The sequence below is a fragment of the Lissotriton helveticus genome, chromosome 6 (genome assembly GCF_964261635.1).
Source record: "Lissotriton helveticus chromosome 6, aLisHel1.1, whole genome shotgun sequence".
NCBI classification, from domain to species: domain Eukaryota; kingdom Metazoa; phylum Chordata; class Amphibia; order Caudata; family Salamandridae; genus Lissotriton; species Lissotriton helveticus.
Window position 1 is genome coordinate 107931345 of NC_136067.1, and position 27512 is coordinate 107958856.

General features: G+C 49.4%; 1 protein-coding gene across 2 annotated transcripts in view; it reads left to right on the plus strand.

The window, feature by feature from the left end:
* The window catches only part of LOC144762300 (exportin-5-like), a 2334361-nt gene that overhangs the window by 890294 nt on the left and 1416555 nt on the right, over window positions 1-27512 (plus strand). For both annotated transcript variants that reach the window (XM_078647447.1, XM_078647448.1), the window contains exon 14: window positions 24309-24424. In XM_078647447.1, the coding sequence (XP_078503573.1) occupies window positions 24309-24424 (116 nt within the window). The remainder of the gene's footprint in view (window positions 1-24308; window positions 24425-27512) is intronic.

The following is a 27512-nucleotide window of genomic DNA, read 5'->3' on the forward strand; positions in this document are numbered from 1 at the left end:
GATGCATACTGGTAAGTAGCATATTCCTTGCTATCTGTTACATCTTTACAAGTGCAATCTAGCGTACGCTTCCATTCGGATACATCTATCCGCCATAGCAGCTTATCTTCAGAACAGGCAACATCTCTCTGTCTTCAGAGTGCCTGCCATTAAAGCCTTCCTTGAAGGTCTGAAACGAGTCATTCCCCCGAGAACACCGCCAGCTCCGGTGTGGAACCTCAATGTGGTCCTCACCAGGCTGATGGGACCACCTTTTGAGCCACTGCACTCGTGTGAACTCCAGTTCCTAACATGGAAAGTGGCTTTCCTTATTGCTATTACGTCACTAAGACGTGTCAGTGAGCTGCAAGCGCTCACAATCCAAGAGCCATTCATACAAATTCATCCAAATAGGGTGGTACTACGCACTAACCCCAAATTCCTTCCGAAGGTGGTGTCACAGTTTCATCTCAACCAAACTATTGACCTGCCCGCATTCTTCCAAAACCCACAAACGGTGGCGGAAAGAATGCTCCATACTTTGGACGTTAGGAGGGCGTTGATGTACTATATTGACAGGACACAACACTTTAGGAAAACAAAACAACTTTTCGTTGCCTTCTCGCCACAGCACAAGGGCAACCCTATTTCCAAAGCAGGAATAGCCAGGTGGATTGTTAAGTGCATACAGATCTGCTATCAAAAGGCTAAACGTACCTTAACAATACCCCCAAGGGCGCACTCCACACGCAAATTGGGGGCATCCATGGCTTTCCTAGGGAACATTCCTTTGGAAGACATTTGCAGAGCAGCCACATGGGTTACACCGCATACCTTTACAAAACACTACTGTGTTGATGTGCATTCCAAACAGCAAGCAGCTGTTGGACAGGCTGTTCTCAAGACACTCTTTCAGGTTTCTGCAGCTGGCACGGGCAACCGCCGCTAATGGAGGGACTGCTATATATTCTATGCAAAAGATATGAATTTAGCAGCCCACATGCCTCGAACTGAATATGCTACTTACCAGTATGCATCTGTTCTTGGCATGTAGGGCTGCTAACATTCATATCGCCCACCCTCCTCCCCGGTGCCTGTCGCAGCTGCAGACATACTCTTGCATTCAATCATTAGCATGGACATCCTTTACACTTTTCACTCCATCTCTGCCACAATGGCTAAAAACAATCTGGGGATGGAGCCGATGCCCATGCGCACTGTAGTCCAGGGGAGGAGCCACCTATCTCAGGATACTTCGAAGACTCTTCCAGGACAACAAGGTGCGATCATCCGGACCCAACACTAGGCGGCGATCTATGCAAAAGATATGAATGTTAGCAGCCCTACATGCCAAGAACAGATGCATACTGGTAAGTAGCATATTCATTTTCATCTACACCGGACTACAGGTCAGGTCCTCGGAGCGACGACTGAGAAGCTTTACAAACAAAACCTCGACGGAGAATGCACTCGCAGGGGGCTACCTGAGCGCTGGTATGGATAAAACACCGTTCAAGTTTTGCACCAATTGCCACCACAAGTACGCACAGAAGGACCAGCATCCAGTCTGCAACCTCTGCCTGCTGCTCGACCATAGAAGCGAAGACTGCAACGCGAGCTCGGCGTTTGCACCCAAGACCCTCAGAGTAAGGGAGAGGCAGAGAAGGGTGAACCACAACATGCAGGGGCAGGGGCCACCTTCATCGCTACGAGACCTGGGCCTCTCCAGTGGAGAAGAGGACTACATCGCCAAGGGACCTGAGGACTGCACGGTCGTCGAGGTCCATGAGAAAACGTCGAAGGAGGTAAGTAAGTAGTCGACCCCTAAACACCCAAGCGACGCTCGAAAGAGTGAAGCAAAAACGCCGAGTGACACTCGTATGGGTGAAGCTAAATCCTCGAAAGGAGCTCTGCCGTCAAAACATTCGACGAAAGCAACAGCCTCCAGAGACAGTCCACGAGCGGATCCTTCGAAAAGGACTCCCAATTGGCGAAAAACCCGAAAAGACGTTGAAGGTTGCCCTCGAGAAGGAAACCTCGGTGCTGAGGAAAGAGGGACCGACATAGACGTTGAAAAGAAGCGCTCCAAACCTCGACGCCGAACACGCCGCCGAGATGGAGAAGAAGAAGAGGAGGCTCAAGGCCGAAATGGCGAGCATCCTACACCAGAAGGACTACGACGAGAAGATGAGTCAATACACCATCCCGCCGAAACACGCGGTCAAGGTCGAAAGGTACGACGAAGACGCAGGACCACCGAAAACACCCAAACCGGTTGAGGAACTGAGAGAAGAGGACTACTGTTTCGAGGTAGAGGGCTTTGAAGATCTGCAATACTTCTGGGACTTAACGTCTTCGGAGGCACAAGACGTGGACTGGCAAGATCTTGACACCGGAGGAGGGCGTAGACACTTACCCTTCGAGGCCTTCGCTGCCAGGCGACACAGGGATCTACAACATGGTCGTGCACAGTCCTTCGCTGCCAGGCGACACACGGATCTACAACATGGTCGTGCACAAAGCTGCACAGACTTATGGAGTGAAAATGGAGGAGGAGAAACCCAAGGCATGTTTCCTCCTGGAAACTCTACAGACCAGAAGCTAATTCCAGCAAATGTTTCCCATTGAGACCTAGCTATTTGGCCAAAGCCCGGTGGAGCTACCTGATAGCTAGAGAGGAGATGGGTTTTGGGACTTCCCCCTCGACCGTCACCTACCCAGCCGGTCTTTGAGCAGACTTTCCGTCGTCTCTCTGCCGTATCTCCCTCCCATCCTGTTTTTCTGCGAACCTCTTCCCTTGACACTTGAGAACGAACTACTTTGTCTGATGCCCGATGGAGCTGCCTGGTTTAGCTACAGGGGAGATGGACCATGGATTCCCTCCTTGGTCGTCACCTACCCAGTCGGTCTTTAGACAGACTTCCTCTCGTCTCTACGGTTGTCTCTTCCCTTATCCTCACTTTCTCACCTCCCCTACCCCCCACTTATTTTCTCTCTCCTTTCTCTCCTCTCCTAATGTATTGCTGATTGTTTGATGTAATGCGTAATTGTTTAATCTTTTTCTGGTATACTGTTAAACCACATTCTTGCACTTCCTTTCGTCCCTCCTGTCGTCTCCTCCCGCATACTCCCTCTATTTATGTCTCTCCTTCTCACCTCTCTCAATATATTGAGACTGAACATTTTTGTATGATGCCCGATGGTGCTACCTGGTTTAGCTATAGGGGAGATGGGCAGTGGATTACCTCCTTGGTTATCACCTACCCAGTCGGTCTTTAGACAGACTTCTTTTCATCTCTCCGTATTGTCTCTTACCTTATCCTCCCTTTCTCACCTCCCCTGCCCCCTCCACTACTTTTCTCTCCTCTCCTAATTGTATTGCCTATTTTTGGGGGATTTATTGTGTAATTGTGGAACTTTTTCTGTTACATTGTTGATTCTCATGTAAAGTGCTCTGATACCTCCTCGTCTAGCCAGCGCTATATAAAACTCTTTAAATAAATAAAGGACCCTGCATACATCCAGGGGTCATTGGCAGCCGACTCCATAATTGCAGCAACAGCTAGGAAGAGGGCCAATGTTCCCACAAATACCGGACCATCTCCAGACAAGGAGAGTAGGAGGATGGAACTCAATGGGAGAAAGGTGGAGAGAAATGTGGCAATACAGTGGCGCATTGCGAATTCCAACGCCCTGCTCAACAGGCACACATACCAACATTGGGATGAAGTGGGGCAGCTCCTGAAGTACCTACCAGATCAGTACCAACAGAGAGCTGCTCACCTTGTAGAGGAAGGAAAGAACTTGGCGAACACATGCCTAAAATCGGCGCTGGATGCTGCAGAAACATCTAGCAGGCTAATGATGATGGACTGACGGAGAGAAGACACGCATGGCTGAGAATTTCAGGATCCAAGCCGGAGGTACAAAGCAACATCTTAAATACACCCTTCAATGGAGAGCAACTGTTCGGCACACCAGCTCAAGAAGCACACCGACACAGCAAGGTCCTTGGGAGATCTGCAGTTCAGGGGGATGAGCAGAGGCACACCCACAAGGAGACCGGGTGGTAGAAGTGGAGGCAACGTACCGACAACATCGCACCAAACGTTCCAGCAAGGCTACCAAGGGAACAACCAAGGCCAGCAGCAGCAAGGTTAGCAGCAGCAGAACTGGCAGTACCAATCCCGGGGACAGTCCTTTCGAGGGCGCGGAAACGGACGAGGACAGACACTGAGGGGAGGACAACAGCCCTCAACCAAGTGACTCCGCCATGCATCAGGCCCCCACCCTAGCAACATCTCAGGGTGGGCGGAAATACAAAAGGAGAAGATGCAACAAAACGTTCAACGACAAACAGTACCTCGAACACTTAACACCGGTAGGGGGAAGAATAAAAGACTTCATCCAGGAATTAGGGAAAGTCACATCAGTCAAATGGATCCTAAACATCATACAATACGGATACTGCATAGAGTTAGAAAGTCAACCTCCGTACAGAAAAACATAGAAGAAAGGCACACTCAGCAAAGGAGCTCTCGCCACTAGAGGCACAGGAATTGATCAGCAAGGAGGCAATAGAAGTGGTACCGCAAAACCAAAGGAACAAAGGAGTTTACTCAACTTACTTCCTGGTACCAAAGGTGGACGAAACACTAAGACCAGTTCTAGATCTGAGGTTCCTCAACAAATTCATAAGGACTCAAAAATTCAAGATGACCCCCCTGCAAGAGGTAATACCACAAATACATCAAGGAGACTTCATGGCTACTATAGACTTTAAGGACGCATACCTACACATTCCCATCAACCACAAACACAAGTGCCTACTAAGGTTTGTGATCAACCAAAGCCACTACCAGTTCACAGTACTGGCATTCGGACTAAAATGCTCACCAAGGGTGTTTACAAAATGCCTAGCAGCGGTCGCAGCACACCTACGAAGGCAGGGGTACATGTAAACCCCTATCTCGACGACTGGCTCGTAAAGGCAAGTTTGTACTATCAATGCAGACTACACATCCAGCAGGTCATACGAACACTGACCGAACTGGGTTTCTCGATTCATTGGGAGAAATCGTCGCCAGAGCGAGTCAAGATATTCTTAGGGGCAGAGATTGACACCATACAGGTCAAAGTGTTCCCCAGCAGGAAGAGAACATTGGAGATACTGAAGGAAACACGTCTTTACCGCAAGGGGCAAATTCTGACAGTGAGCAAGCTGATGGGGATGATGGCGTCTTGCATTCACCTAGTCCAAAATATTCGACTACAGATGAGCCATTCCAGGAATGGATACAGCAGCAATGGTCAGAGGCAACCTGGAGTTGGGAAGTTCTAGTGGTTGTTACACACGCAGTGCATCAGGAAATAGCGTGGTGGAATGAACAAAACATATCACAGGGGAAACCATTCACACAACCAACTCCAACAGTGACCATCACAATGGACGCCTCCCAGCTGGGGTGGGGCGCGCACATGAACAGACTGAAGGTGAGGGGGCTATGGTCGCAACAGGATGCGGTCAAGCACATCAACTACCTGGAACTACAGACAGTGTTCCTAGCCCTGAAAGCTTTTAAGAAGCAGCTGTACGGAAACAGGGTGTTGATCCAACCAGACAGCACCACGACCATGTTCTACATCAACAAACAGGGTGGGACACAGTCAGTAGCGCTATCAAGCCTAGCACAGGAGATATCGTCGTGGGCCACCACACTAAGGATAGACCTACTAGCAATACACCTCCCAGGGAAGGACAACGTGGAGGCAGACAGACTCAGCAGGCAGACGTCAGCATCACACGAATGGGAGCTCAACCAGCAGGAATTACAGAAGGTATTCCGAAAGTGGGGTATACCGCAAATAGACCTATTTGCAACATACCAGAATGCAAAATGCCAAAACCTCGCATCCAGACCTTCGGTCACAAGGGAATGCGCTATGGATAAGTTGGTCAAAGACATTTGCATATGCTTTTCACCCGATTCCACTGATACACAGGGATCTAAGCTGTGTAATTATTCCCTCTTGAGGCGGAAGCCGAGAGGTTGTGTAATTTTGTGCTCTGAGTAACTCGTAGCTGTTTTTAAAATTATGCTTAAACTGTACTGTATTTCTGCTTGATCACTAAGCATTTTATTATTTCATTGTGTCCCCTGCCTATCCGCCGAAACTAAAAGTGGGGCTTACCTTCTCACCCCAGCTGCCGCCTGCCTGATTAGAAAAGCACGGCGAGCCTACCGATCCTTACCCACACCCCCTTGTGACCCGGACTCACTTCAGCCGATTCAGGGCTGAGTCAGCGGTGTCCCGGACGGGCTAAATTTTACCGCGGCCATCTTTCTTTGGGAAGCCTACTCTCGCACTCTAGCGGAGAGTATAAAAGGGGCACCCAGCTGAAGGCACGTATCTAAGCTGTGTAATTATTCCCTCTTGAGGCAGAAGCCGAGAGGTTGTGTAATTTTGTGCTCGGAGTAACTCGTATCTGTTTTTAAAATTGTGCTTAAATTGTACTGTATTTCTGCTTGATCACTAAGCATTTTATTATTTCATTGTGTCCCCTGCCTATCCGCCGAAACTAAAAGCGGGGCTTACCTTCTCACCCCAGCTGCCGCCTGCCTGATTAGAAAAGCACGGCGAGCCTACCGATCCTTACCCACACCCCCCTGTGACCCGGACTCACTTCAGCCGATTCAGGGCTGAGTCAGCGGTGTCCCGGATGGGCTAAATTGTACCGCGGCCATCTTTCTTTGGGAAGCCTACTCTCGCACTCTAGCGGAGAGTATAAAAAGGGACGGGCATGTCTCCGCGCAGCGGACGCGCCGGATCTGCGCCGGAGTCGTGCCAGAGTCATGCCCGTCTGCGACCAGGACGTGGCCAAGACCAGAGACCATGCTGCACCTCCCATTTATAGGTATGATAGAAATACATTGTTCAACCTACGTTCTTCTTATTGCGCTTTCTCTTATTCCCTCCCCACCGACTTGACAAATTCTAACTTCCCATGTATGCCTTGCAAATCCGATCGAGCTGACGGCATCTCTGCATCTCAATGCCCCCTCCGCGTGAACCTTAAGCGTCTCTCACCCACCAATAAAAATATCAGGATTAAAGCAGGCCTCATTAATTGTCGCTCGCTAACAAAACACTCGCTTGATATAGCGCTATCCCTATCAGACAACAACTGGGATATTCTTTTCTTAACAGAAACATGGCTAGGGGAGGAATCTAACCCCGTCCTATCCCTAGCCATCCCTGTAGGATATAATATTCATTGTGCGAACCGACCTAGCAGCACCCATGGCGGTGGCATAGCTATAATCTATAGATCAGCATGGACCATTTCCTCTTTCCCTTACACTCAAATAGACTCCATTAAGGCACTCCCTTTTTGTATTCATTTTTCGGCTAACATTACCCACTCAGGCCTATTAGTTTACCGACCTCCTAAATCCAAGACCTCCTCCCTGCCGGACTTTCTAGATTATGTCCTCCAGGCTAGCTCGCGCTATGCAAATTTCACCCTTCTTGGAGACTTTAATCTCCATGTGGAGGACACCTCGGATCCGACAAGCTCCAATTTCCTCTCCACACTCTCGGACGGTGGTCTAAAACAATGGATCCACAGCCCCACTCATAAGGCTGGGCATACTCTTGATCTGATATGTTCCAATCTGCCAGACTTAACTACTAGTGATCCTTACCCGGTGATCTGGTCCGACCATTTCTTTATTCCATTTTCTTTCTGTCTATCTCATCAAAATAGACCTTGTGTCCAGGCCAAAACTCTCGGGCGTAACTGGAGCAATATCTCTCCAGATAGCCTTGACGCTCACTTGGGTACTACAGCTCCGAGGGAGGCCACTGATCTAGACTCTAGGCTGAACAACTCTAATAGCTGGATTTCTTCTGCGATTGACTCAATTGCTCCCCTCAGGCCAATTAAAACATTCCGTTCTGCCCCCTCCGCACCGTGGTTCTCATAAGAATTACGTAAATGTAAGTCTGCCTGTAAACTCTTGGAAAGGCGCTGGAGACTCTCATATTCCTTAGATAGTAAATTGGAATATAAATCCGCACTCAAAAGGTACAGAAAAAGATCATAGATCATAAAAGAACCTACCTAAAGGAAAAAATTAATAAAGCTCATGGCTCCGCCAGGGAGATTTTTCAGACCGTGAGATCTTTCACTGACCCCTTGGCCCTCAAACGCCAGTCCCCGGTTTCACAATCCCTCTGTAACCGTCTATCAGATTGCTTTGAGGATAAAATTGCCACCATTTATGATTCCTTCCCCAGAAAAAATTGCTCTGATCTTACCCATAATTCTACATCGAACACAATCCCTGACTCCGTCCCTTCCCAGATCTTATGCAACTTTGAAGAAATCTCCCTTGATCTCTCTCTAGCAGAACTATCCAAATGTAGATCTGGCTCGCCGACCGACCCATGGCCGGCCAAACAATATAAAGCCATGGCCCCTTTCCTTAATCCTATCCTGAACAGCATCTGGAATGACTCTCTTCGGACTGGCACCTTTCCAGACTCGTGGAAGCATGCACGACTAGTTCCAATCCTCAAAAAGGCTAATGCTGACCCTAATGAGCCGGCTAACTATAGACCCATCTCTCTGTTACCTTCCCCAGCCAAGGTATTGGAAAAGCTAGTGCAAAAACAACTTGCTAGTTTTCTGGAAACCAACGGGTCATTCCATGATTTGCAACACGGATTTAGACAAGGCTACAGCACGGAATCTGCTCTGATAGAGTTGTCCGATGCTGTGCGTTGGAAACTTGATGGAGGCTCAAAGGCGGTGCTGGTGCTGCTGGACTTGTCGGCAGCATTCGACACCGTCTCTCACTCTGTCCTCCTTGATCGTCTCCACGCCAAGGGCATTCAAGGCCATGCCTTGAAGTGGCTGTCCTCCTTTTTGTCCAACAGGACTCAGGCGGTCTTCACCCCCTGTACACTTCCAACAGCCGGCCATTAAAGTGGGGAGTGCCTCAGGGCTCCTCCTTAAGCCCCCTTCTTTTTAATGTTTATTTCTCCCCGCTTGCTGAGATGATTGCTCAGTCCGGACTCAAAGCCACCTCATACGCGGACGATATCCAACTTTTATTCTCCTATGAGAAACTCTCCCAATCCAGCTTTGATCCTTTAAAAGACTGCTTGCGTAAAATTGCATCCTGGATGGACTATAACTGTCTCCGACTTAACGCCGGGAAAACAGAGGTTCTTTTTTTCCATCAGCCGTCCCCCTTGGACCCCAATCTTTGGTGGCCACTCGATCTGAGCCCTCCCCCTTCACTTAAGGAATCCGTAAAGAACCTGGGAGTCAGATGGGACTCCAACCTTTCCTTTCATACCCAAGTACAGACGGTATCAGCGGCCTGCTTCTCCAAAATTAGGATGGTAAAAAAATGTATCCACTTCCTTCCTAATAACACCAGGAGAGCCATAGTCCAAGCGTTGATCACCTCTCACTTGGACTACGCCAATGGTCTGTACATTGGTTTGGCCACAGGACTCAGCCATCGACTACAGACAGTTCAAAACGCAGCGGTTCGATTGGTATGTGGCATATCCCTTAGAGAGCACATTTCTCCTCACCGGCGCTCGCTTCACTGGCTGCCAATACATAAGAGAGCTGAATTCAAAGCCCTTACCTTGGCTCACAGGGCAATTAAAGGACAAGGCTCTGCCTACCTATCCTCCTGTTTGCGCCCTTATAAGAATGTGAGATCTCTTCGCTCCTGCTCCAAAAATCTTCTTACCACCCCCAGATTTAACAAAACCCGCTCTGGAGGGAAAACCTTCCAGGTTTGTACCGCCTACCACTGGAACAAACTCCCTCTTTCCATCCGGATGATCCCGGACGAGCTCCCCTTTCGTAAGGCATTAAAAACGTTCCTCTTTTGCTGATTTCCTCAGGAGTAAGACTTATTTACACTCTCAGGAGCGCCGGGACACCCCGTTGGGGTAGCCGTGCGCTATATAAAATACACTAAATAAATAAAATAAATACTCAGCAGGTGCAGGATCAGCAACATGGCGCTAATACTGATAGCACCTCAGTGGGCCAGACACTCATGGTTCTCGCAAGTTGGGGAGAGGGCGCAGGCACCAGCGCACACATTCCCAAACAGAAGGGACCTGTTAACAATGCAGAACGGAAGGGTGCTACACCCAGAGCCAGAGAGCCTCAGCTTGGCTCTTGAAGACCTAGAGTTTGCACACATCAAACTACCAGTGAGCACAATGGCAGTGCTCAGGGAGGCAAGAAGGCCTCCCACAAGGAAATGCTACATAGCAAAATAGGGAGATTCTCAGAATGGTGCATTAGGGAGAATTTGCAAAGAATAATCACAAGGGAATCAACAGCGCTTAACGCATCTGCTGCAAAACAAACTAAGCTACACATCCCTAAGGGTGCACTTAGCGGCGATTGTGGCTTATACTAGAGGAGAAACGGGGAAGAGCTTCTTCACCTCCCAAGTCGTAAGGAGATTTCTGGAAGGGGCGAAGAGGATCTCACCTCCAAACAGAATGCCAGCACCGGCATGGAACCTCAACGTAGTGCTGACCTAATTGATGAAGGCACCATTCGAGCCCATGCACGAGGTTACACTCCACATGCTTACACTAAAGACGGCCTTCTTAGTAGCTATCACATTACTACGGAGAGCAAGTGAGTTGCAGGCGCTAACACTTCAAGAGCCCTACCTGCAGATACACATGATAAGATTGTAAAGAGAACGGACCCACACCCACATCAGCCAAATAATTCAAATACCTAGTTTTTCCCCAAAACCAACCACAAGCACAGAGAGAGCTCTGCATACACTAGACGCCAGAAGGGCAGTGATGCTCTACATAGAAAGAACAAAGGAGTGCAGAAAGATAAAGCATCTCTTTGTTTCCTTCGCAAGCAGTTTCTTGGGACGGGCTGTTACCAAGAATACCATTGCACGATGGATTGCACAAACCATATAACTATGCCACTAACAAGTGGGCAACAGTTAGAAGAAGCAGCTCATGCTCACTCTGTTGTATAGCATTTTAGGACCCTAGTGTAATTTTCCCGATTCATGCCCTTATATAGGTATAAATCACCCTATCCTTATTTAGGCATAGAAATCATAACCATATTTAGACATAGCTCATGCAGTCCAAATACCGCAGGTTTACTTCCAATAGTTCCGAAAATCCACAACGATTTCTTGTAAAACTCGCCTTCAGCAGTCAGGGACTTTCCCTTGCTTGAATATTGATTCATCCAAGAACTCATGGAGTTTTCAAAGAACTGAAACTCTTTGATGACGTTATTATGTCCAACCTTACGTCAAACTCAGCACCTTCAAGGTATAAATATGCCCACACTTGCCCTAGCAAACACACGGTGGTTTGGAGCAGTTCGACTATCTACTTGCCTGACGCAGCTCGCAGCAGCAAGTGCCGAAGGAAGCCGACCCTCCAGCAGACGCACTGAGAGAGACGCGGTCTTTTCTCTTGCCGAGAAATCCAGCTCCAGTGTTTCCAAGCTCCCCTTGTGGGGTGTTGGGAAATCTAGTCCTGAGAGAGAGATACCAGACCTCCTTCATTCTAAACCAAGGTACGGAGCTGATTAGACCCTAAGAGAAATCTTGGATAGATTCTTGGCAAAGAATACTAAACTTAAGGTACACCTCACTTACTTCTCCCTCGTACTAGACCTAGGTTAGATACACCGGGTAGGCGTATTTTAGAAGCATCAGCAGTACTTTTAGTCATTGTTATTTATGTATGTTATTTTATATGGCTTAGAAACCATACCATGCTTTTACAGTATTATTTCATAATACTCGTACTGTACGCATTATACTTTGCAACCAATATTACGATTGTAGCAGTTCATTTCTTCTGCATGAGAAAGAAGACGGTTCAATAAATACCTTTTATTGAAAAGGCCCGTCTCTCTATTTCTCTGCACCTCTGGTGAAACGAAGCATGCACGATTGACTGAGTGAAATATCTATCTATTGTTTCCACGACTCTAGAGATACGTTTTGATTCTTGGGAAACAAAGTTGTCATGTTTATGCGGTTGTCAGAAACAAATCCCTTCTTGTTTATTCAAGAACGTTTTTAGTGACCTCTGAGTTAGCTGTCACTCACAATTAAGTCTAACATATTCGATAGAGACCTAGTCGAACTAAGTCCTACGTCAATACTATAGTTTATATTATTCCAATGCGCAGAGCCTATTGGGAATATAGGAACTGCACTACAACTCAACAAGGAAGAAAGGAGCAACAATTGTGTTTCTAGCTAACACACCAATTCAAGACATTTGCCAAGCTGCAACATGGTCTTCAGTGCACACATTCACGAAGCACTACTGTGTGGATATTCAAATGGACAAGGAAGCACAAGTGGGACAGAAGGTCTTACAGCTCATTTTCAGTAGCCAGTGCTCATCTTCCACACAGCCACCACATTAAGGACAAGCCGCTACAAAGTCTATGCACAGCATAGTGAATCCAGAAACATTCACGCTACAAAACGTATCGTTTCTTACCCGTCTGTGTAGTTTTGCAGCTTGAAGACTTTCTGGATTCACTATTGACCCCACCCTTCACAGACAGAAAGATGAGAAAGGAGGAAGGGGATTCAAAAATTGACAAGACTTAAGAAATGAGAGGAAAACAATAATAAAACAAGAAAGAAAAAAAAATCCGAAGATGGCGACCAAAGGTGGGAGCTACCTCAGGAAGCGCACCGATGTCACGAAGGACACCAAATGGTGGGATGTCGACGCCCACCTGGGCCACCTAAAAAAAAAAAGGCTACAATTCCGGACCCAACCACTAGATGGCTGAATAATGCACAGCATAGTGAATCCAAAAAGTCTTCAAGCTGCAAAACTACACCGACAGGTAAGAAACTATACGTTCCGCCAGGATCCGCGGGTCTGTACCACTCTGCTCCCAGCGCCCACGGCCCGAGTGAGAATGACCCAACACCGAGAGGAGGTCTCCCCGGCGATCCTGACCAGAGATCCAGTGATTCCTGACCTGCCTCAAGCATCCAGCCGACACCTGCCGCCTCAAACCGAAGGTTTCCCCAACTGCTACCAGGAGCTGGTAAGAAGATCCGACCATAAAAGGCACCCCTGCACCCGATGCCCCATGAGTATTGGGTGGCCCACCCGACGGTGCCTAACCAGCCCCCAAAATCCCAACTGACCTCTCCAAGTGGTGGTTGCACCCAGAAGTTCTTAGTCCCAGAGCCTACAGTGCTTTTGCAAATCGGAGACTCCCCACTAAAAGCTGCAGGGCTTCGGATGCCAAAACGGCACTCTGCATCTGGCCGCCACAGTGCCGCTGAAGGTGCATGTGTTGGTCTGGCTTAAACCCCCATTTTCCCTGAGCTAGAGTCCAGGAGCTTTGCTCCCACAACCAAGTGGCCTGCTCGTCAGCAGCTACCAACCAGAGGCCCCCTATCCCTCATTGGATAACATTGGGCCTCAACACTCTGCACCCGGCTGCCCTAGTGCTGCTGAGGGTGTAACTAGATCCCTGAGTGTAACCCCCAGAACACCAACTCACACAACAAAGTACTTAACTTTAAACCGATAACACCATTTTTCTCCATAGGATAACAATAACAGTTTTTCTATGAAAAGTTTCCATGTTTGCAGTTGGAAAACTTAAAAAAGTTGTACGAACTAACTGAAACGCCTTTACTTACCTTTTTACAGGAAATGTCCCAGTGCAGTATCCAGGCGCACTGCACTTTGTTGGAAAGGTAATCTCTGTAGGAGAGTGGGGTCTGCAATCCTATGGTCACCCCAGATTTTTGCTTTTTGCTTCACTGGTTTACGACTTTCCCTGGCTGTGGGCCTGCTAATCAGACCCACAGCCTAGCTGTTCTGTGGCGCCGCGGCCAGGGCGACTGACGCTGGAATCTGGGGACCACGGTTCGATCCCCGGCTCCGGCGGCAGGTAAGCCCAGCACCATGTGACTCTGGGCAATAGCTCGCTTAATCTTCCCGACGGCCCCCCAGCGCCTAGAGACCCTTACGGGTGATTGTGCGCTTTACAAATGTGGACTTTACTTTACTCTAAATTGACAACCATGTACCTTAGGTGCATTTACCAATTGGTACTGGGCCACCTTATCAGTCCCTGTACAGTATACCTTAGGTATCCAGGGCATAGGTGTACCCAGGGGCTGAAGCATGTATTATGCCACCCCTGGCTGGCCAACTAAACAGACACAACTGGCTGCACGACAGCTGGGGCAAGGTGGTGTAAACACCCTTTGCTTTAGATATAGTTCCCTATATCTAAACCTAAAATGGACACATATATTCCTATCAGTCACTCCTATGGCAGGCCTTATCAATCCTGAAGGCAGAGTGCTTGGAATTATGTGAGATGGTGCTCTGGCATGAGCTGAGTCCGTTTGCAGCTTGCGGAACCAAGTCCTAATAGCTGTTCCATGATAACGCTATACCATATACTCTGATATGAGCTGGACAGTTAATTTACAATTGAAAAGATTTCTTTAGATCTGTTATTAGAGGACAGAATTCTGGAAGAGAAGTGAGCGGCTTTGGTGTTTAGAATGGCTTTTTAAAATTCTCTCATCGCCGCTAGATAGATTTGTTTCCCTTCTGGTGAGTAACTCTGTCTCCACTTCCGTTCCAGTTGGCGAAGGGCCAGTTTTTTAGTTTTTAGTTCAGTGGAGAACCATCTCTGTGCGTCAAGGCGACGAGTCCGATTTTATCTTTTTTGAGAGGGGCTTATTTATCACTGGCTGCTAATAGCCAAGCTGATCTAGTTTTCTCACAAAAATTAATATCGGATTCAATGATAGGGACTGTGTTAGCCAGTGAGCCTTAGAATTAATTTTCATCGATAGTACTTCAATTCCTGACCATCACTGGTCTAGTGTTTAGCCATGGTAACATTCAGTATGGTGAACTTTAAGATGATGGTCCGACCATATGCACGGAGAGATCGATAGAGCGTGCACAACCAGGTTGGTAGTCCATACTTGGTGCAGTACGTGCCCTTTGATGTGTGTGGCTGAAGATACCACCTAAGCAAAGTTTAACCAGGTGAGTAGTTTGGTTAGCTCGGTAGAGTAGGGCCCACCAAGTGTGACATTTGCCCAATAGTTAAAATCACCTATCGGCACGATTTTGGATGGTTGGTTTCCAAATTGGCAATTTGTTCGCCCAGAGATTGAGATAACAGGGGCATGTGCTGAGCGGGCCTGTAGAGGAGTACACAGATAAGGGGGGCAGAATCAGACTCCAATTTGATCACAATATTGTCTACTGTGGGGAGGTAGAGTGGATTGAGAGCTGCGAATTTAAAATCCTGGCGGATGATGGCCGCCACTCCTTCACCTACTTTGCCTGACGGGCGGGTCATTTGGAGGATGTAGTAGTCATTAGGCAATGCAGCCAGAATATCGGGGAAGAATCCTGTGAAAGCCAGGTTTCTGTTAATAGGAGGATGTCTGATTTCTCTGACACCAGAAGGAGGAATATGTCAAGCTTGTGTTTAACTAAGGAGCGGATGTTTAAATAGAAAATGGATAGCACCGAATGCCTGAGCCTGCCCTGTATCTGTGGCTGTATACGGTTGTGTGGGATGAGTGACTTCAGGGAATGACACCTTTGTACCATGATCTCATTTTGGGTGAGGCTGGAGCCAATAGCGGGAAGAAGGTACATGGCCGTGTAAAGCTGCCTGAGTTCCCATTAATAGTATGTTAGAAATTGGGCATGGTGACCGCTCAGCCCTCCACAGGGCTTGGTCGCCCCACTCACTGCTGCCGCTCCTGCCTGCCTTTGCCGCCTCCTGCCTGCAGATTCCTTCGCTCGCTGCCCGCTGCTCCTGGGAATTTTCCGCTGCTTCTTGGAATTTCCCGCCACTGCCTCCCTGCGGCCCCGCCCCCCTGTGATTCCATTCGCCGCCCCGCTCCCGCCACCCAGCTGCTCCTCCCTCCTGGCTCCTTACCTATGACGCCCCCAGAGCGATCGTGCAGCGGACGCGCGCAGCGGACGCGCGCAGCGGGAGCGCCGATTGAGCGCCGCAGGTGCGCCAAAGGTAAGCCCGTCTGCGCCTGGCCCGCGCCCAGCGCCAGGACCCCTGGCCCTCCCCGCCGAGGCAAGACGACCCGACTGACCTATGACGCCGCCACTCTCAACGCACTCCATGCCGGCCGGACCCACGCCTGCTGCCGAGCCACCCCGAGACGCACCCACGGACCCTTCACCTGCTGCACCTGCAAGTTCACCTGCCTCCGAACCTGCCCCGCACCCGCCAAGACAATCACCAGCAGCAACCACCTCAAGTGCATCCTGATCAACACCCGCTCCGTCCACAGACACGCCGTGGAAATCTGGAACCTCCTCGATGCTACATCACCGGACGTCGCCTTCCTCACGGAAACCTGGATGAACGCCTCCTCTGCACCCGACATCGCCATCGCCATCCCGGACGGGTACAAGATCATCAGGAGGGACCGCATCAACCAGACCGGAGGTGGCATCGCCATCGTCCACAGGAACACCATCCGCATCACGACCGACGCCAACGACTCCTTCGCCGCAGCCGAACATCTCCACTTCCAGATTCACACCGACCCTAAGACGACCCTCAGAGGCACCCTCGTCTACAGACCCCCGGGACCATGCACACAATTCAGCGAAGACATCGCAGACTTCATCAGCCCGCACGCCCTCCCCTCCACTGACTACATCCTCCTCGGGGACCTCAACTTCCACCTGGAGAACAACAAGGACCGCAACACCACCGCCCTGCTGGAAAACCTCGCCAACCTCGGACTCAAGCAACTGGTCAACACCCCCACCCACTACGTCGGCCACACGCTTGATCCCGGCTTCTCTTCCAGCAAGTACATCACCTTCAGCCACGCCAACGGACTCCACTGGACCGACCACAGCTGCGTCCACTTCAGCTTCAAAAGATCCACGACCCACCACCACCCGCAACAGGTACCTCACAGGAATTGGAGCAAGATCACCGCAGACCAGCTCACCACCTCCCTCAGCCAGAGCCCACCCGCCAACACAACGGACCCCAACGAAGCAGCCCGCAACTTCACACAGTGGCTGACCGCCTGCGCCGACGACCTCGCGCCACTAAAGAACCCTCCCAGCAGACCCAGAAGCAAGAAGGCATCCTGGTTCACCGACGACCTCAAGGACTCCAAGAAGACCTGCCGCACCCCGAGAAAGCCTGGCTCCTCGACCGGACCACCGACAACATGACCGCCCTCAAACACGCTACCCACAAGCACCACCAGCTCATCCGCACCACCAAGAAGAAATCCCTGAAGGAACGACTGGACAACAACGCCCACGACAGCAAAGAGCTCTTCACTATCGTCAAGGAGTTCTCCAACCCCAGCACCGGCACCAACGACATCACTCCGTCACAAGACCTCTGCGACTCCCTCGCCTCGTTCTTCCACCGCAAGATCGCCGACATCCACAACAGCTTCGGCGCCCCACCCACGCACCCAACCGTCGAACCAACGCCCCCCACCGCCACCCTTTGCACCTGGACCACGGTGACCACCGAAGACACAGCCCGCACGATGAACACCATCCACTCCGGATCACCGACCGACCCCTGCCCACACCACGTCTTCAACAAGGCCGACTCCACCATCGCACCCCAACTCCGGAACATCATCAACGCCTCCTTCAACACCGCCACCTTCCCAGAGAGCTGGAAGCACGCCGAGATCAGCGCCCTCCTGAAGAAACCTACAGCGGACCCCACCGATCTCAAAAACTTCCGCCCCATCTTGCTCCTCCCTTTTCCTGCTAAAGTCATCGAGAAGATCGTCAACAGACAGCTGACCGCCTTCCTCGAGACGAACGGATCCCTCGACCCCTCGCAGTCCGGCTTCAGAGCCAACCACAGCACCGAGACCGCCCTCATCGCAGCCACCGACGACATCCGGACCCTGCTCGACAAGGGGGAAACAGCGGCCCTCATCCTCCTGGACCTCTCCGCTGCGTTCGACACGGTCTGCCACCGCACCCTAGTCCAGCGCCTCAGCAACATCGGTATCCAAGAGAAGGCACTGGAGTGGATCATCTCGTTCCTCGCCGGAAGAACACAAAGTGTCCGCCTCCCTCCGTTTCGCTCCGAGGCCACCGAAGTCATCTGCGGCGTCCCGCAAGGAACTTCACTCAGCCCCACCCTCTTCAACATCTACATGAAACCTCTCGCAGCCATCGCACGCCAGCACAACCTCAACATCATCTCTTACGCCGACGACACCCAGCTGATCCTCTCCCTCACCAGAGACCCTGACACCGCCAGAACCTGCCTACACGAAGGGATGAAAGACTTCGCCGAGTGGATGAAGGACAGCCGCCTGAAACTGAACTCGGACAAGACGGAAGTCCTCATCCTGGGATCTTCGCCCTCCGCCTGGGACGACTCCTGGTGGCCCCCAGCCCTGGGCACCGCACCCAAGCCAACCGACCACGCACGCAACCTGGGCTTCATCCTGGACCCCTCCCTCTCGATGACCAGACAAGTCAACGCCGTCTCCTCATCGTGCTTCAACACCCTGCGTATGCTTCGCAAGATCTTCCGCTGGATCCCGACCGAGACCAGGAAGACTGTCACCCAGGCACTCGTCACCAGCCAACTGGACTACGGAAACGCCCTCTACGCCGGAACCACAGCCAAGCTACAGAAAAGACTCCAGCGCATCCAGAACGCCTCCGCCGTACTCATCCTGGATGTCCCCCGACGCAGCCACATCTCGAGCCACCTGAGGAACCTGCACTGGCTCCCCGTCGACAAGAGGATCACGTTCCGGCTCCTTACCCACGCACACAAGTCTCTCCACGACCTGGGCCCCAAGTACCTCAACGACCGCCTGACCTTCTACACGCCCACCCGCCAGCTACGGTCCACCAGCCTCGCCCTCGCATCCGTACCACGCATCCGAAGAGCCACCGCCAGAGGAAGATCCTTCTCTTACCTGGCTGCCAAGACTTGGAACTCCCTCCCCATCCACCTTCGGCTGACCCAGGACCATCTCGCCTTCAGGAAACAACTCAAGACCTGGCTGTTCGAGCAGTAGCATACCCCTCCCCCCCCCCAAGCGCGTTGAGACCCTCCCGGGTGAGTAGTGCGCTATACAAATGGCATGATTGATTGATTGATTGATTGACTGGCCCCGGACGTCCCCGGATGGGTACAGAGGGGCTTACCTTTGGCACGCCACCGGCGTGCCCGCTGCGCGCATCTGCTGCGCTCCCTCACTGCGCCCAGCATAAATGGCCAGTAGCAGCCCCGGCTCCTCCCCTCGCCCTCCACGATTGGTCCCCACAGGTGGGTGTAACCAGGAAGCAGCTGGGGAGCCAAGGCGCCTCAAGCACACAAGGCTATTGCAGGTAAAATAATGGTCTTTTTATTAAAATACAATAAAGCACAGCAAATGCAGTTTCACCAGTTAAAATTTTTTTAGAGTAAAAACACTATTCCACCGGGCAGCAGCACAGTCCTCGAGTTGTTTAAGCATATGATTCTACAGCACTACACGCTATGAATAGATGCTTATAGTGTAAGTAACATATTCCTTTTATCTTACTTTACACCCCAAAATGACAAAAGATCTATTGACGTGAACCAGAATTTTTTTTTTCTCAAAGGTAAGTAAAGTACTTCAGCTATAAGTTCTCAGATGCAATAAATTGTTGCAAGCGGTTAGAAGCCAACAAGTTAAAATGCTTATGTATTCTTGGACTAGACACAGCGGGCTGGGGCCAGTCACAAGGACCACTTAGGTCCAGGAGACAGTTTACCTGTCCTAGTCAGTAGTCCTTGGGTCCTCCGTGTTCTTAAGAGGGGCGATGGGTGAGGAGCTCCAGCCGGGAGCTCCCTGGCCAGGGATTGCCTTTTGGCGATAATCCACTGGAATATACCCCCTCCTCCGATAGTTTCACTCACCAGGGGTTTTAATGGACAACGGTCCTTCGACTCTCCGATTCCTGCGATTCTACTCATAACCTCTGAAGAACAATGAATATTCTTCCGACCACGGAGCCCGAATACAACGTGGCCGATGCCCGATGGAGCTGCCGTTGCAGCTATAGTGGAGACTAGCTGTCGATCACCCCTTCGGCTGTCACCTACCCAGCCGCACATTGGGCGCAGTTTTTCTTTGGCTCTGCGCTGTGTCCTCCTCCTCCTCCTCCTTTCGACGAATCATCGAGGATCTGCTGAGGATGGAACAAACTCTGCGCGGCAGGTGTTCCGTTGGAGTTTCCTCAGTGGCAGTGGAGGTGATGGGTTGGTTTTCGCCCCTCTGGATGTTTCATGCCTTTCTTGGTTTGCCTGTGTGCTGGATCCGCGGTTCCTGGCTGGCACCAGGGGTTGTTGCTGTTTGAGCAAAACCACTGCTCGTGGGAGTCACTGCTCGTGGGAGTACCAGTCTTTAGATGAGCAAGGCAGTCAGGTCCTCCGGGGCTTTCGAGGTGGTTGACCACTGGAGACACTGGGGTTTAGCTGGAGCAGGTTCGAGGGTCGACAGGCCGGTAGGGCTGGGGTCAAGTCTGTTGGTGTTGTCCTCTTGTTAGCAGCTGCACAGCAGGTCTTCTTTCTTCTTGTTCTTCTCTGTAGTTTCGGAGCGGGATCTGAGGAAGGAAAGGTTCAGGGCAATGTTCCCTCTAATTTTTTTCCTCTGTGTGCGGCAGTGGAGGGTCTCTGTGCGCTGCAACCATGGCTATGTGCGCCAGGAACCGAACCTCGCGTGTCTGCGGCGCCAAATGCCACTCGTTTTTGGTGCCCTCTGCCCCACTCGCTTTTGGTGCCCTTCTGCCCCACTCGCTTTTGGTGCCCTTCTGCCCTCTGCCCCACTCTTTTTTGGTGCCCTCCTGCCCTCTGCCCCACTCGCTTTTGGTGCCCTTCTGCCCTCTGTCCCACTCGTTTTTGGTGCCCTCCTGCCCTCTGTCCCACTCGCTTTTGGTGCCCTCCTGCCCTCTGTCCCACTCGCTTTTGATGCCCTCCTGCCCTCTGCCCCACTCGTTTTTGGTGCCCTCCTGCCCTCTGCCCCACTCGTTTTTGGTGCCCTCCTGCCCTCTGTCCCACTCGCTTTTGGTGCCCTCCTGCCTTCTGCCCCACTCGCTTTTGGTGCCCTCCTGCCCTCTGTCCCACTCGCTTTTGGTGCCCTCCTGCCCTCTGTCCCACTTGCTTTTGGTGCCCTTCTGCCCTCTGCCCCACTTGCTTTTGGTGCCCTTCTGCCCTCTGCCCCACTCGCTTTTGGTGCCCTCCTGAGAACGCTGAGAATCAGCGAATCCACCGTGCCCTAGAGCATTTCAAACGGCTATTAGGAACTGGCCCCTCTCTATCCGCCTTACCCACCACCGCCCACCTACCTCCCACCCACCTACCCCACCCAGCTTCTCACGCTGGGAAGGGGTTCTGATAACTGCTCCACAGAGGCTTTTCTCCTGCTGTGCGTTAGTGGAAAGAAACTACACACTCCCAAATAAAGATTGAGGCCAGTGGCAGCAACACACATGAACACGAGGAAAAGTGTCACTGCCTATGCACACGCAGGAACAGACACACCAGGCAGGCAGGCTCAGCCTACCATCTTTACTAGGTCGGCAAACTTGGAGCGAATTATATATCTGTAACAACATTAGTGCTTGGAAGAATGCATTTGATATAGCGCCTTAAGATGCAGATATGTTATACAAAAAGCTATGTTTAAATAAGTTATATTATTATTCTTATGTGGAATTCCGTAAACACCTCAAAACCTTCCTGTTTCCCAGATCCCTAGCAGTTTAGCCTCCGTCCCCGACCCCACCGGTTCATCGCTGCCTAGCGCCAGGAAACCGTCTCGGTAACAGTGCGCTCTAGAAATTCATTAAAATTCAAATTATTATTAATAATAGTAATAATAAATATAATGATACAAAATGACACCGTTCCCAAACAGACAGTATGGGCTGTCAATCAATTATCGAGGGATTGAATGCTTCCGATAAAGTGTCACTCATAGTTGTTGAAATGTCACTCGAAATTACAATGAAATTATGAAAATGTCACACATAGCAATTTGTGGCGCTTGAGGCTATGAGGGAGGGCAGGGTAGACTCTGGCCTTTTGTTTATGTATTGCTTTTAATCAGAGCCCCTTCACGGGCTCCGATTAACAGTAATACTTAAACACAAGGCCAGAGTCTGCCCCACGCTTTCCTAACAAAAGCGTAGGCAGTTTCCAAACACAGTGTGGGTTAGTTTCAGGGGGCAACTCTAAGTTGCCCTCTGTTGTGCATTTTACATTAAATCCCACACTGGCCTAAGTGTGGGTTTAATGTGCTGAGGAGTTTGCTACTAAACTTCTCAGTCTTCAGTGTAGCCATTATGGTGCTGTGGAGTTCGTAATGACAACCTCCCAGCGCCATATACTCTTAATGGCAGCACTGCACTTAAAGTGCCCAGGAATGGACCTGGGTACTGTAGGGGTACAGGGCTCATGCTCCTCTATCCACACCACTGGCATAGTGCACCCAGCTAGAGGGGCGACTGAGGTATTCCAGGGCCGTGTGTTTGTGGGCATGGCACACAGGGTTGTGTGCCATGTCGACTCTGTTTTGTTCTGCTCCAAGACACTCACCCTGCAAAGGCAGTGTGTGTGTGTGTGTGTCAGGGTACAGGCTCTTTAAGGTTGGCACAATATGTGCTGCAGCCCTTAGGGGCCTTCTCTGGTTACAGTGACCTGGGTACCTAGGGTACCATTTACTAGGGTCTGACATGGGGCCAGAGATGCCAATTGGGTTTAGGCTTCAATGCAGATTTAGGTAAGGAACACAGGCCCCTGGGTACCTGATTGGCAGGAGCCTAGGGCACACTCAGTCAAAGTACATCACCAATTCAGCAAAAAGTGGGGGCATACCATGCAAGAAAAATGGCACTTTCTCTCAAATGTGGTCTCATGAATACACTTACACATCTTCACAATGCTCAGGAAAATATTCAAAGGACTCCTGCTCGACATCTGTAGAATGGTGGTTCAAGATCTTATCAACAACAGCCTTTGTAACTACTTCTGTGTTGGCTTCGGAGCCCAGCTTACAAACAAGCTCCAAATTCCATAAAACACTGCTGCTAGACTCCCACTCAACCAACCAACACAAGTTCACATAACCAAGCACCTGAGAAACCTCTGCTGGCTCCCCATCCAGAAATGGACCCAATTCCAACTTTTCAACCTCAATTACAAGGCACTTCAAAACCAGGGCCCTGTCTATCTCAACAACGGCAGCCACTTCCACATACTAACCAAACACCTAAGCTCAGATGGCCTGCTTATTGGCCATGCCCACCGCATCTGGTGTGCCAAAACTCTATTTGAGTGTCTTTCTTCTACAACTCCCTCCCTCCCCCGGATTGGATTGAGCTCCCCCTCCACATGAGTGGCCATCTCAGTCCTCAAATTCAGAAAGAAAATGAAAACCTAGCTCTTCAAATAGCCTTCGGGAAGCCCAGTCTGCACCTTCTCAGACACCAAGATAGTCTCCTAGGTGATATGCAAGCCCTGCAAATTCTGATGGCATTGCATGACATGATGAATGCACATCCATAAAAAACGATGCAGCCACATAATTGCGCTGTTTCCTGCCTCTGCCATTTGTTTATGATGTATAGTATCTGCATTTTTGCAGATGCTGTACAGCATAAAAGCCAATAGGTATTTGCCAATGCTTTTTGTTTTATTTGATGCTGAACAGCATTGTCTAAAAACATAGGCAAAGTCATTAGGTCTGCATTGGGAAAGCAAAAAGATGTAGCCTATTGGCCTTGCTGGTCCTTGTTCTATTTGTTGCTATGATGTTGGCTTGGTGTTTTCTGTTTTATCCCTTACCTCTGAGCGGCATCAGAACAGATGTACCTTGCACACATGGTGAGTTCATTTCCCTTCCACTGGTGAGACAACTGAGGAGTACTTGGTGCTGCTTCAGCATTTACTACGACTTGTTTGGAGCGTATGACTATGTTTCTGGATTTAGCCTATGAAAATGTTTCCAAATCTATTCTTGTGTTCTCAGAAAACTTCAAAGATAAGATATCTGTAAAAGCAAGGCTATATAAGACATATTTTGTAAGGCTAGAACTTGTCCTATCGTTATGTATTTCAGGGCTAAATATTTGGTGGTTAAAGTTTGTGAACCTCTAATGTGTTTATGAATATATAAAATACAGTCATGAATGATGTGATACTCAGCACGCTGCTAATATATATTTCTCCTTTTTCATTTCCACAGCTGGAATATTAAAATTTCTGAGCTCCCGTTCCTCGTCTAACTTGCAGCAATGGGAAGCTATTACGTTCTTTATTGAAAATATTATGAGTCAAATGTTTAAACTTCTTAAAAGTGAGGTATGTATTCCTTCCTTAAGCAATACTTTTTGGTACGGTGTTTACCGATTATTGAATCTGCTAAGGTTATTTATGTATTGATTATACTGTAACTCTCAGGTGTGTAGTGGAAAACCTACTTTTTTTGTTTTGATGCTGTAGGAAGCTGGCTCTGTATATACTAAACCATAAATGAGGTATAGTGTGCACATAGTCCAGTGAGTCCCCAGAGGTATAGAAGAAGCTAAGTTAGGCAAGTACTAACAGCTCTGTTTGTGGTAGTGTGGTTGAGCAGTTAGGCTGATCCAGAGGGTGTTTTAAGCATTTATTGTGTTCACTCCATCAAGGCGGATGGCACACACCAAATAGGTAGTATAAAATGGTACAATTATGTTTGATCATGATAGGAAATGCACACCTGTATTCATTTTAAATCAATAATTTGTCCAAATTGCTCCAATGTTGCATGCTCCTTGAAGAAAGCACCTTGCCCAAATGGCGCTTGTAAGATAAAGTACCATGATGTTGAGGCAGCTTTTGCCTCAATTCAAAGGCACAGCATTGCTAATGCTTGTTGCTTGCTTATTTCAAACCTTTGTCCTCAGTTTTACTCCGTGTAATCATTCACTTGTACATCTTATCATCCATTTTGTTCCACAATCCCAGTGTAATGCCCTTTTCCAAAAGTGAACATCATATATCAGGCCAACTTCTCACAACAAGCATGTTACTTTAGCGATAATTCCCATTCAACTGTGCCTTGCTCAAAATGTGCGCAATGCTCGGCCGGTAAATGTGTTACTCACGAAACTGGAGGGAATTTAATTGCACTTTTATATAAATATAAATATCATGTACATACTTTTGAGCACACATAGTGGCTAAATAACAAATTTGTGTTTTTACTGTTGTAGTGACCCCTGACGAAGGGCCCCAGTAGCCCGAAATGCATTGGGTAAATGCTGCTTTTGGATGAACACACGCGTCTATACGTGTTTTTGATCTAAGGTCCGGATGCATACATCAATAACATGAGAAATTTTGGAAAATGGCATTACACCGTGATTGTGGAACAAAATGGATGATAAGATGTACAAGTGAATGATTACATGGAGTAAAACTGAGGACAAAGGTTTGAAATATGCAAGCATAAAGCACTAGCAATGCTGTGCCTTTGAATTGAGGCAAAAGCTGCGTCAACATCATAGTACAAGCATGTTTGAGGCATGTGATCACATGCTTTGCATACTCCTGCCATCTAGTGTTGGGTCTGGATGTTTGTAAGTTGTTTTTCTCCGAGGAAATCTTCCAAGTTACTAGGTAGGTGACTCCTCCTTTCAGTGATAGTGCGCATGGGCATCAACTCCATGGTTAGATTGTTTTTTTCCGCCATCGGGTTCGAATGGGAAGTGCTGCGCTCCGGTTCGATACAGTTTCTTGGGTTCCCGTCGATGTGCAATCCACTTACCCTCAATGGTATTGTTTTCGTTTGCATATTTCCGTTCTTTCCGTATCGTCTTTACTACAAAATCCCTCTTTCATTCGGGTAGCTCATGGAAAGCTGTTCGGCCTACCCACGTCGGTCCGCCTCGCGGTCGATGGAACGGATTCCATTCAAATTCTGTCCTTGGTGCCACGGGAAGTTCCCGCGTACTGACTCACACGAAGTGTGCAACTTGTGCTTATCTCCAGAGCACAAATAACAGGACTGCGACACGTGTAAGTCTTTCCTACCAAAGAAGATGCTTCGCGACCACCGGGCTAGATGTCTCGACATGCAGAGCCAACACACCGGTTCCATTACGGACCTCTTTGGAGAAGATTCTGAACAAGAGACCTGCAATGCCATAAGAGACGAGGAAGAACAGGAGCCTAACACATCCCCGGATCTGGCTCTGATGTGGACGGAGATATCCCGCAAGGGCAGCTCACCGTGAGTACCGATTCTCACTTGCCCCAAACTCAACTCAAGAGAGAGGTTCTGATCCCACCCCTGCCTTCGGGCCACGGACGGCAACTAGAACAGGTTTCCGACACCTTGCCTTCCGGCTCTGCACCGAAACACACCCCAAAGCCTTCCAGTTCTGAATTGAGTCGTCCACGTTCAGGCACCGAGCTGAAACCTTCGGGGTCGAAGTCAAAATCTGTCGCAGCCCCACCTCATTCGACATTGAAAACGTCTTTGGATCAGACATCCTCTGCATCCAAAACACCGGCACCAAAACCTCCGGTGCTGAAACAAACCGATGCACCGATTCCATCAAAGGACCACCGTGTCGATGTTCCACCCTCAAATCCGAGCCCGAAATAGAAGGAACTGTACATTCATCCAAAAACTGGACACATTGCAACCAAATTGCCACTTAAATACCAAACCTGAACCTGAAGAAGCTTACCACATTCCTTTAAAAAGGAAGCATGTGGGTACTAACCCTTCTCCTCCTCCTCCTTCCGCTGAGTCACAACCGTTGTTAATTTCACCTTCTGACTCGCCACCACCATATGCACCTGATAACCAGGAGGATCGGGATGGGGCTGGGGACAATGATCCAACACCTACAGACCCCTGGAGAGATTACAACACTAATTCTCCCACAGGTAACAATCCTGATCTTTACCCTACTTAGCCTTCTCCACCTAACGGCAATGTAGGCTATATAGAATTATTAAGCAGAGCTGCTAATTACCATGGAGTCGATTTACATAAGGAATCCCTAGAAGAAGATTTCCTTTTTGAAACACCCAAAGATCCGCTCACACACTGTTCAAGAGTATGATAAGACATTTGGATGACATTTTTAATGATTGTGTTTGGGCATGTATCCTCACCCCCTGTTTAGACAAAAAATAAATCTGCACCATCAGATCCAGCTTATAACGGGTCAGTTACCCTTTAGATTCTTTGGTAGTTTCTAATGCAAGTAAAAGAGCCAATTCCCGAATGTCCGGAGACGCTCCACCTCCTGAAAAAGAGTCTAAGTTGAAGTTGGCAAGGTATGCTCAGACGTGAGTCCCTTGCTCACTTTGCCACTGGATTCAAGCAAACTGGGCTGAAGACGGCTGTATTGCCAGAAACCGGTCCTCGGAAGCTTGTTTCCGGTCCAGGGAA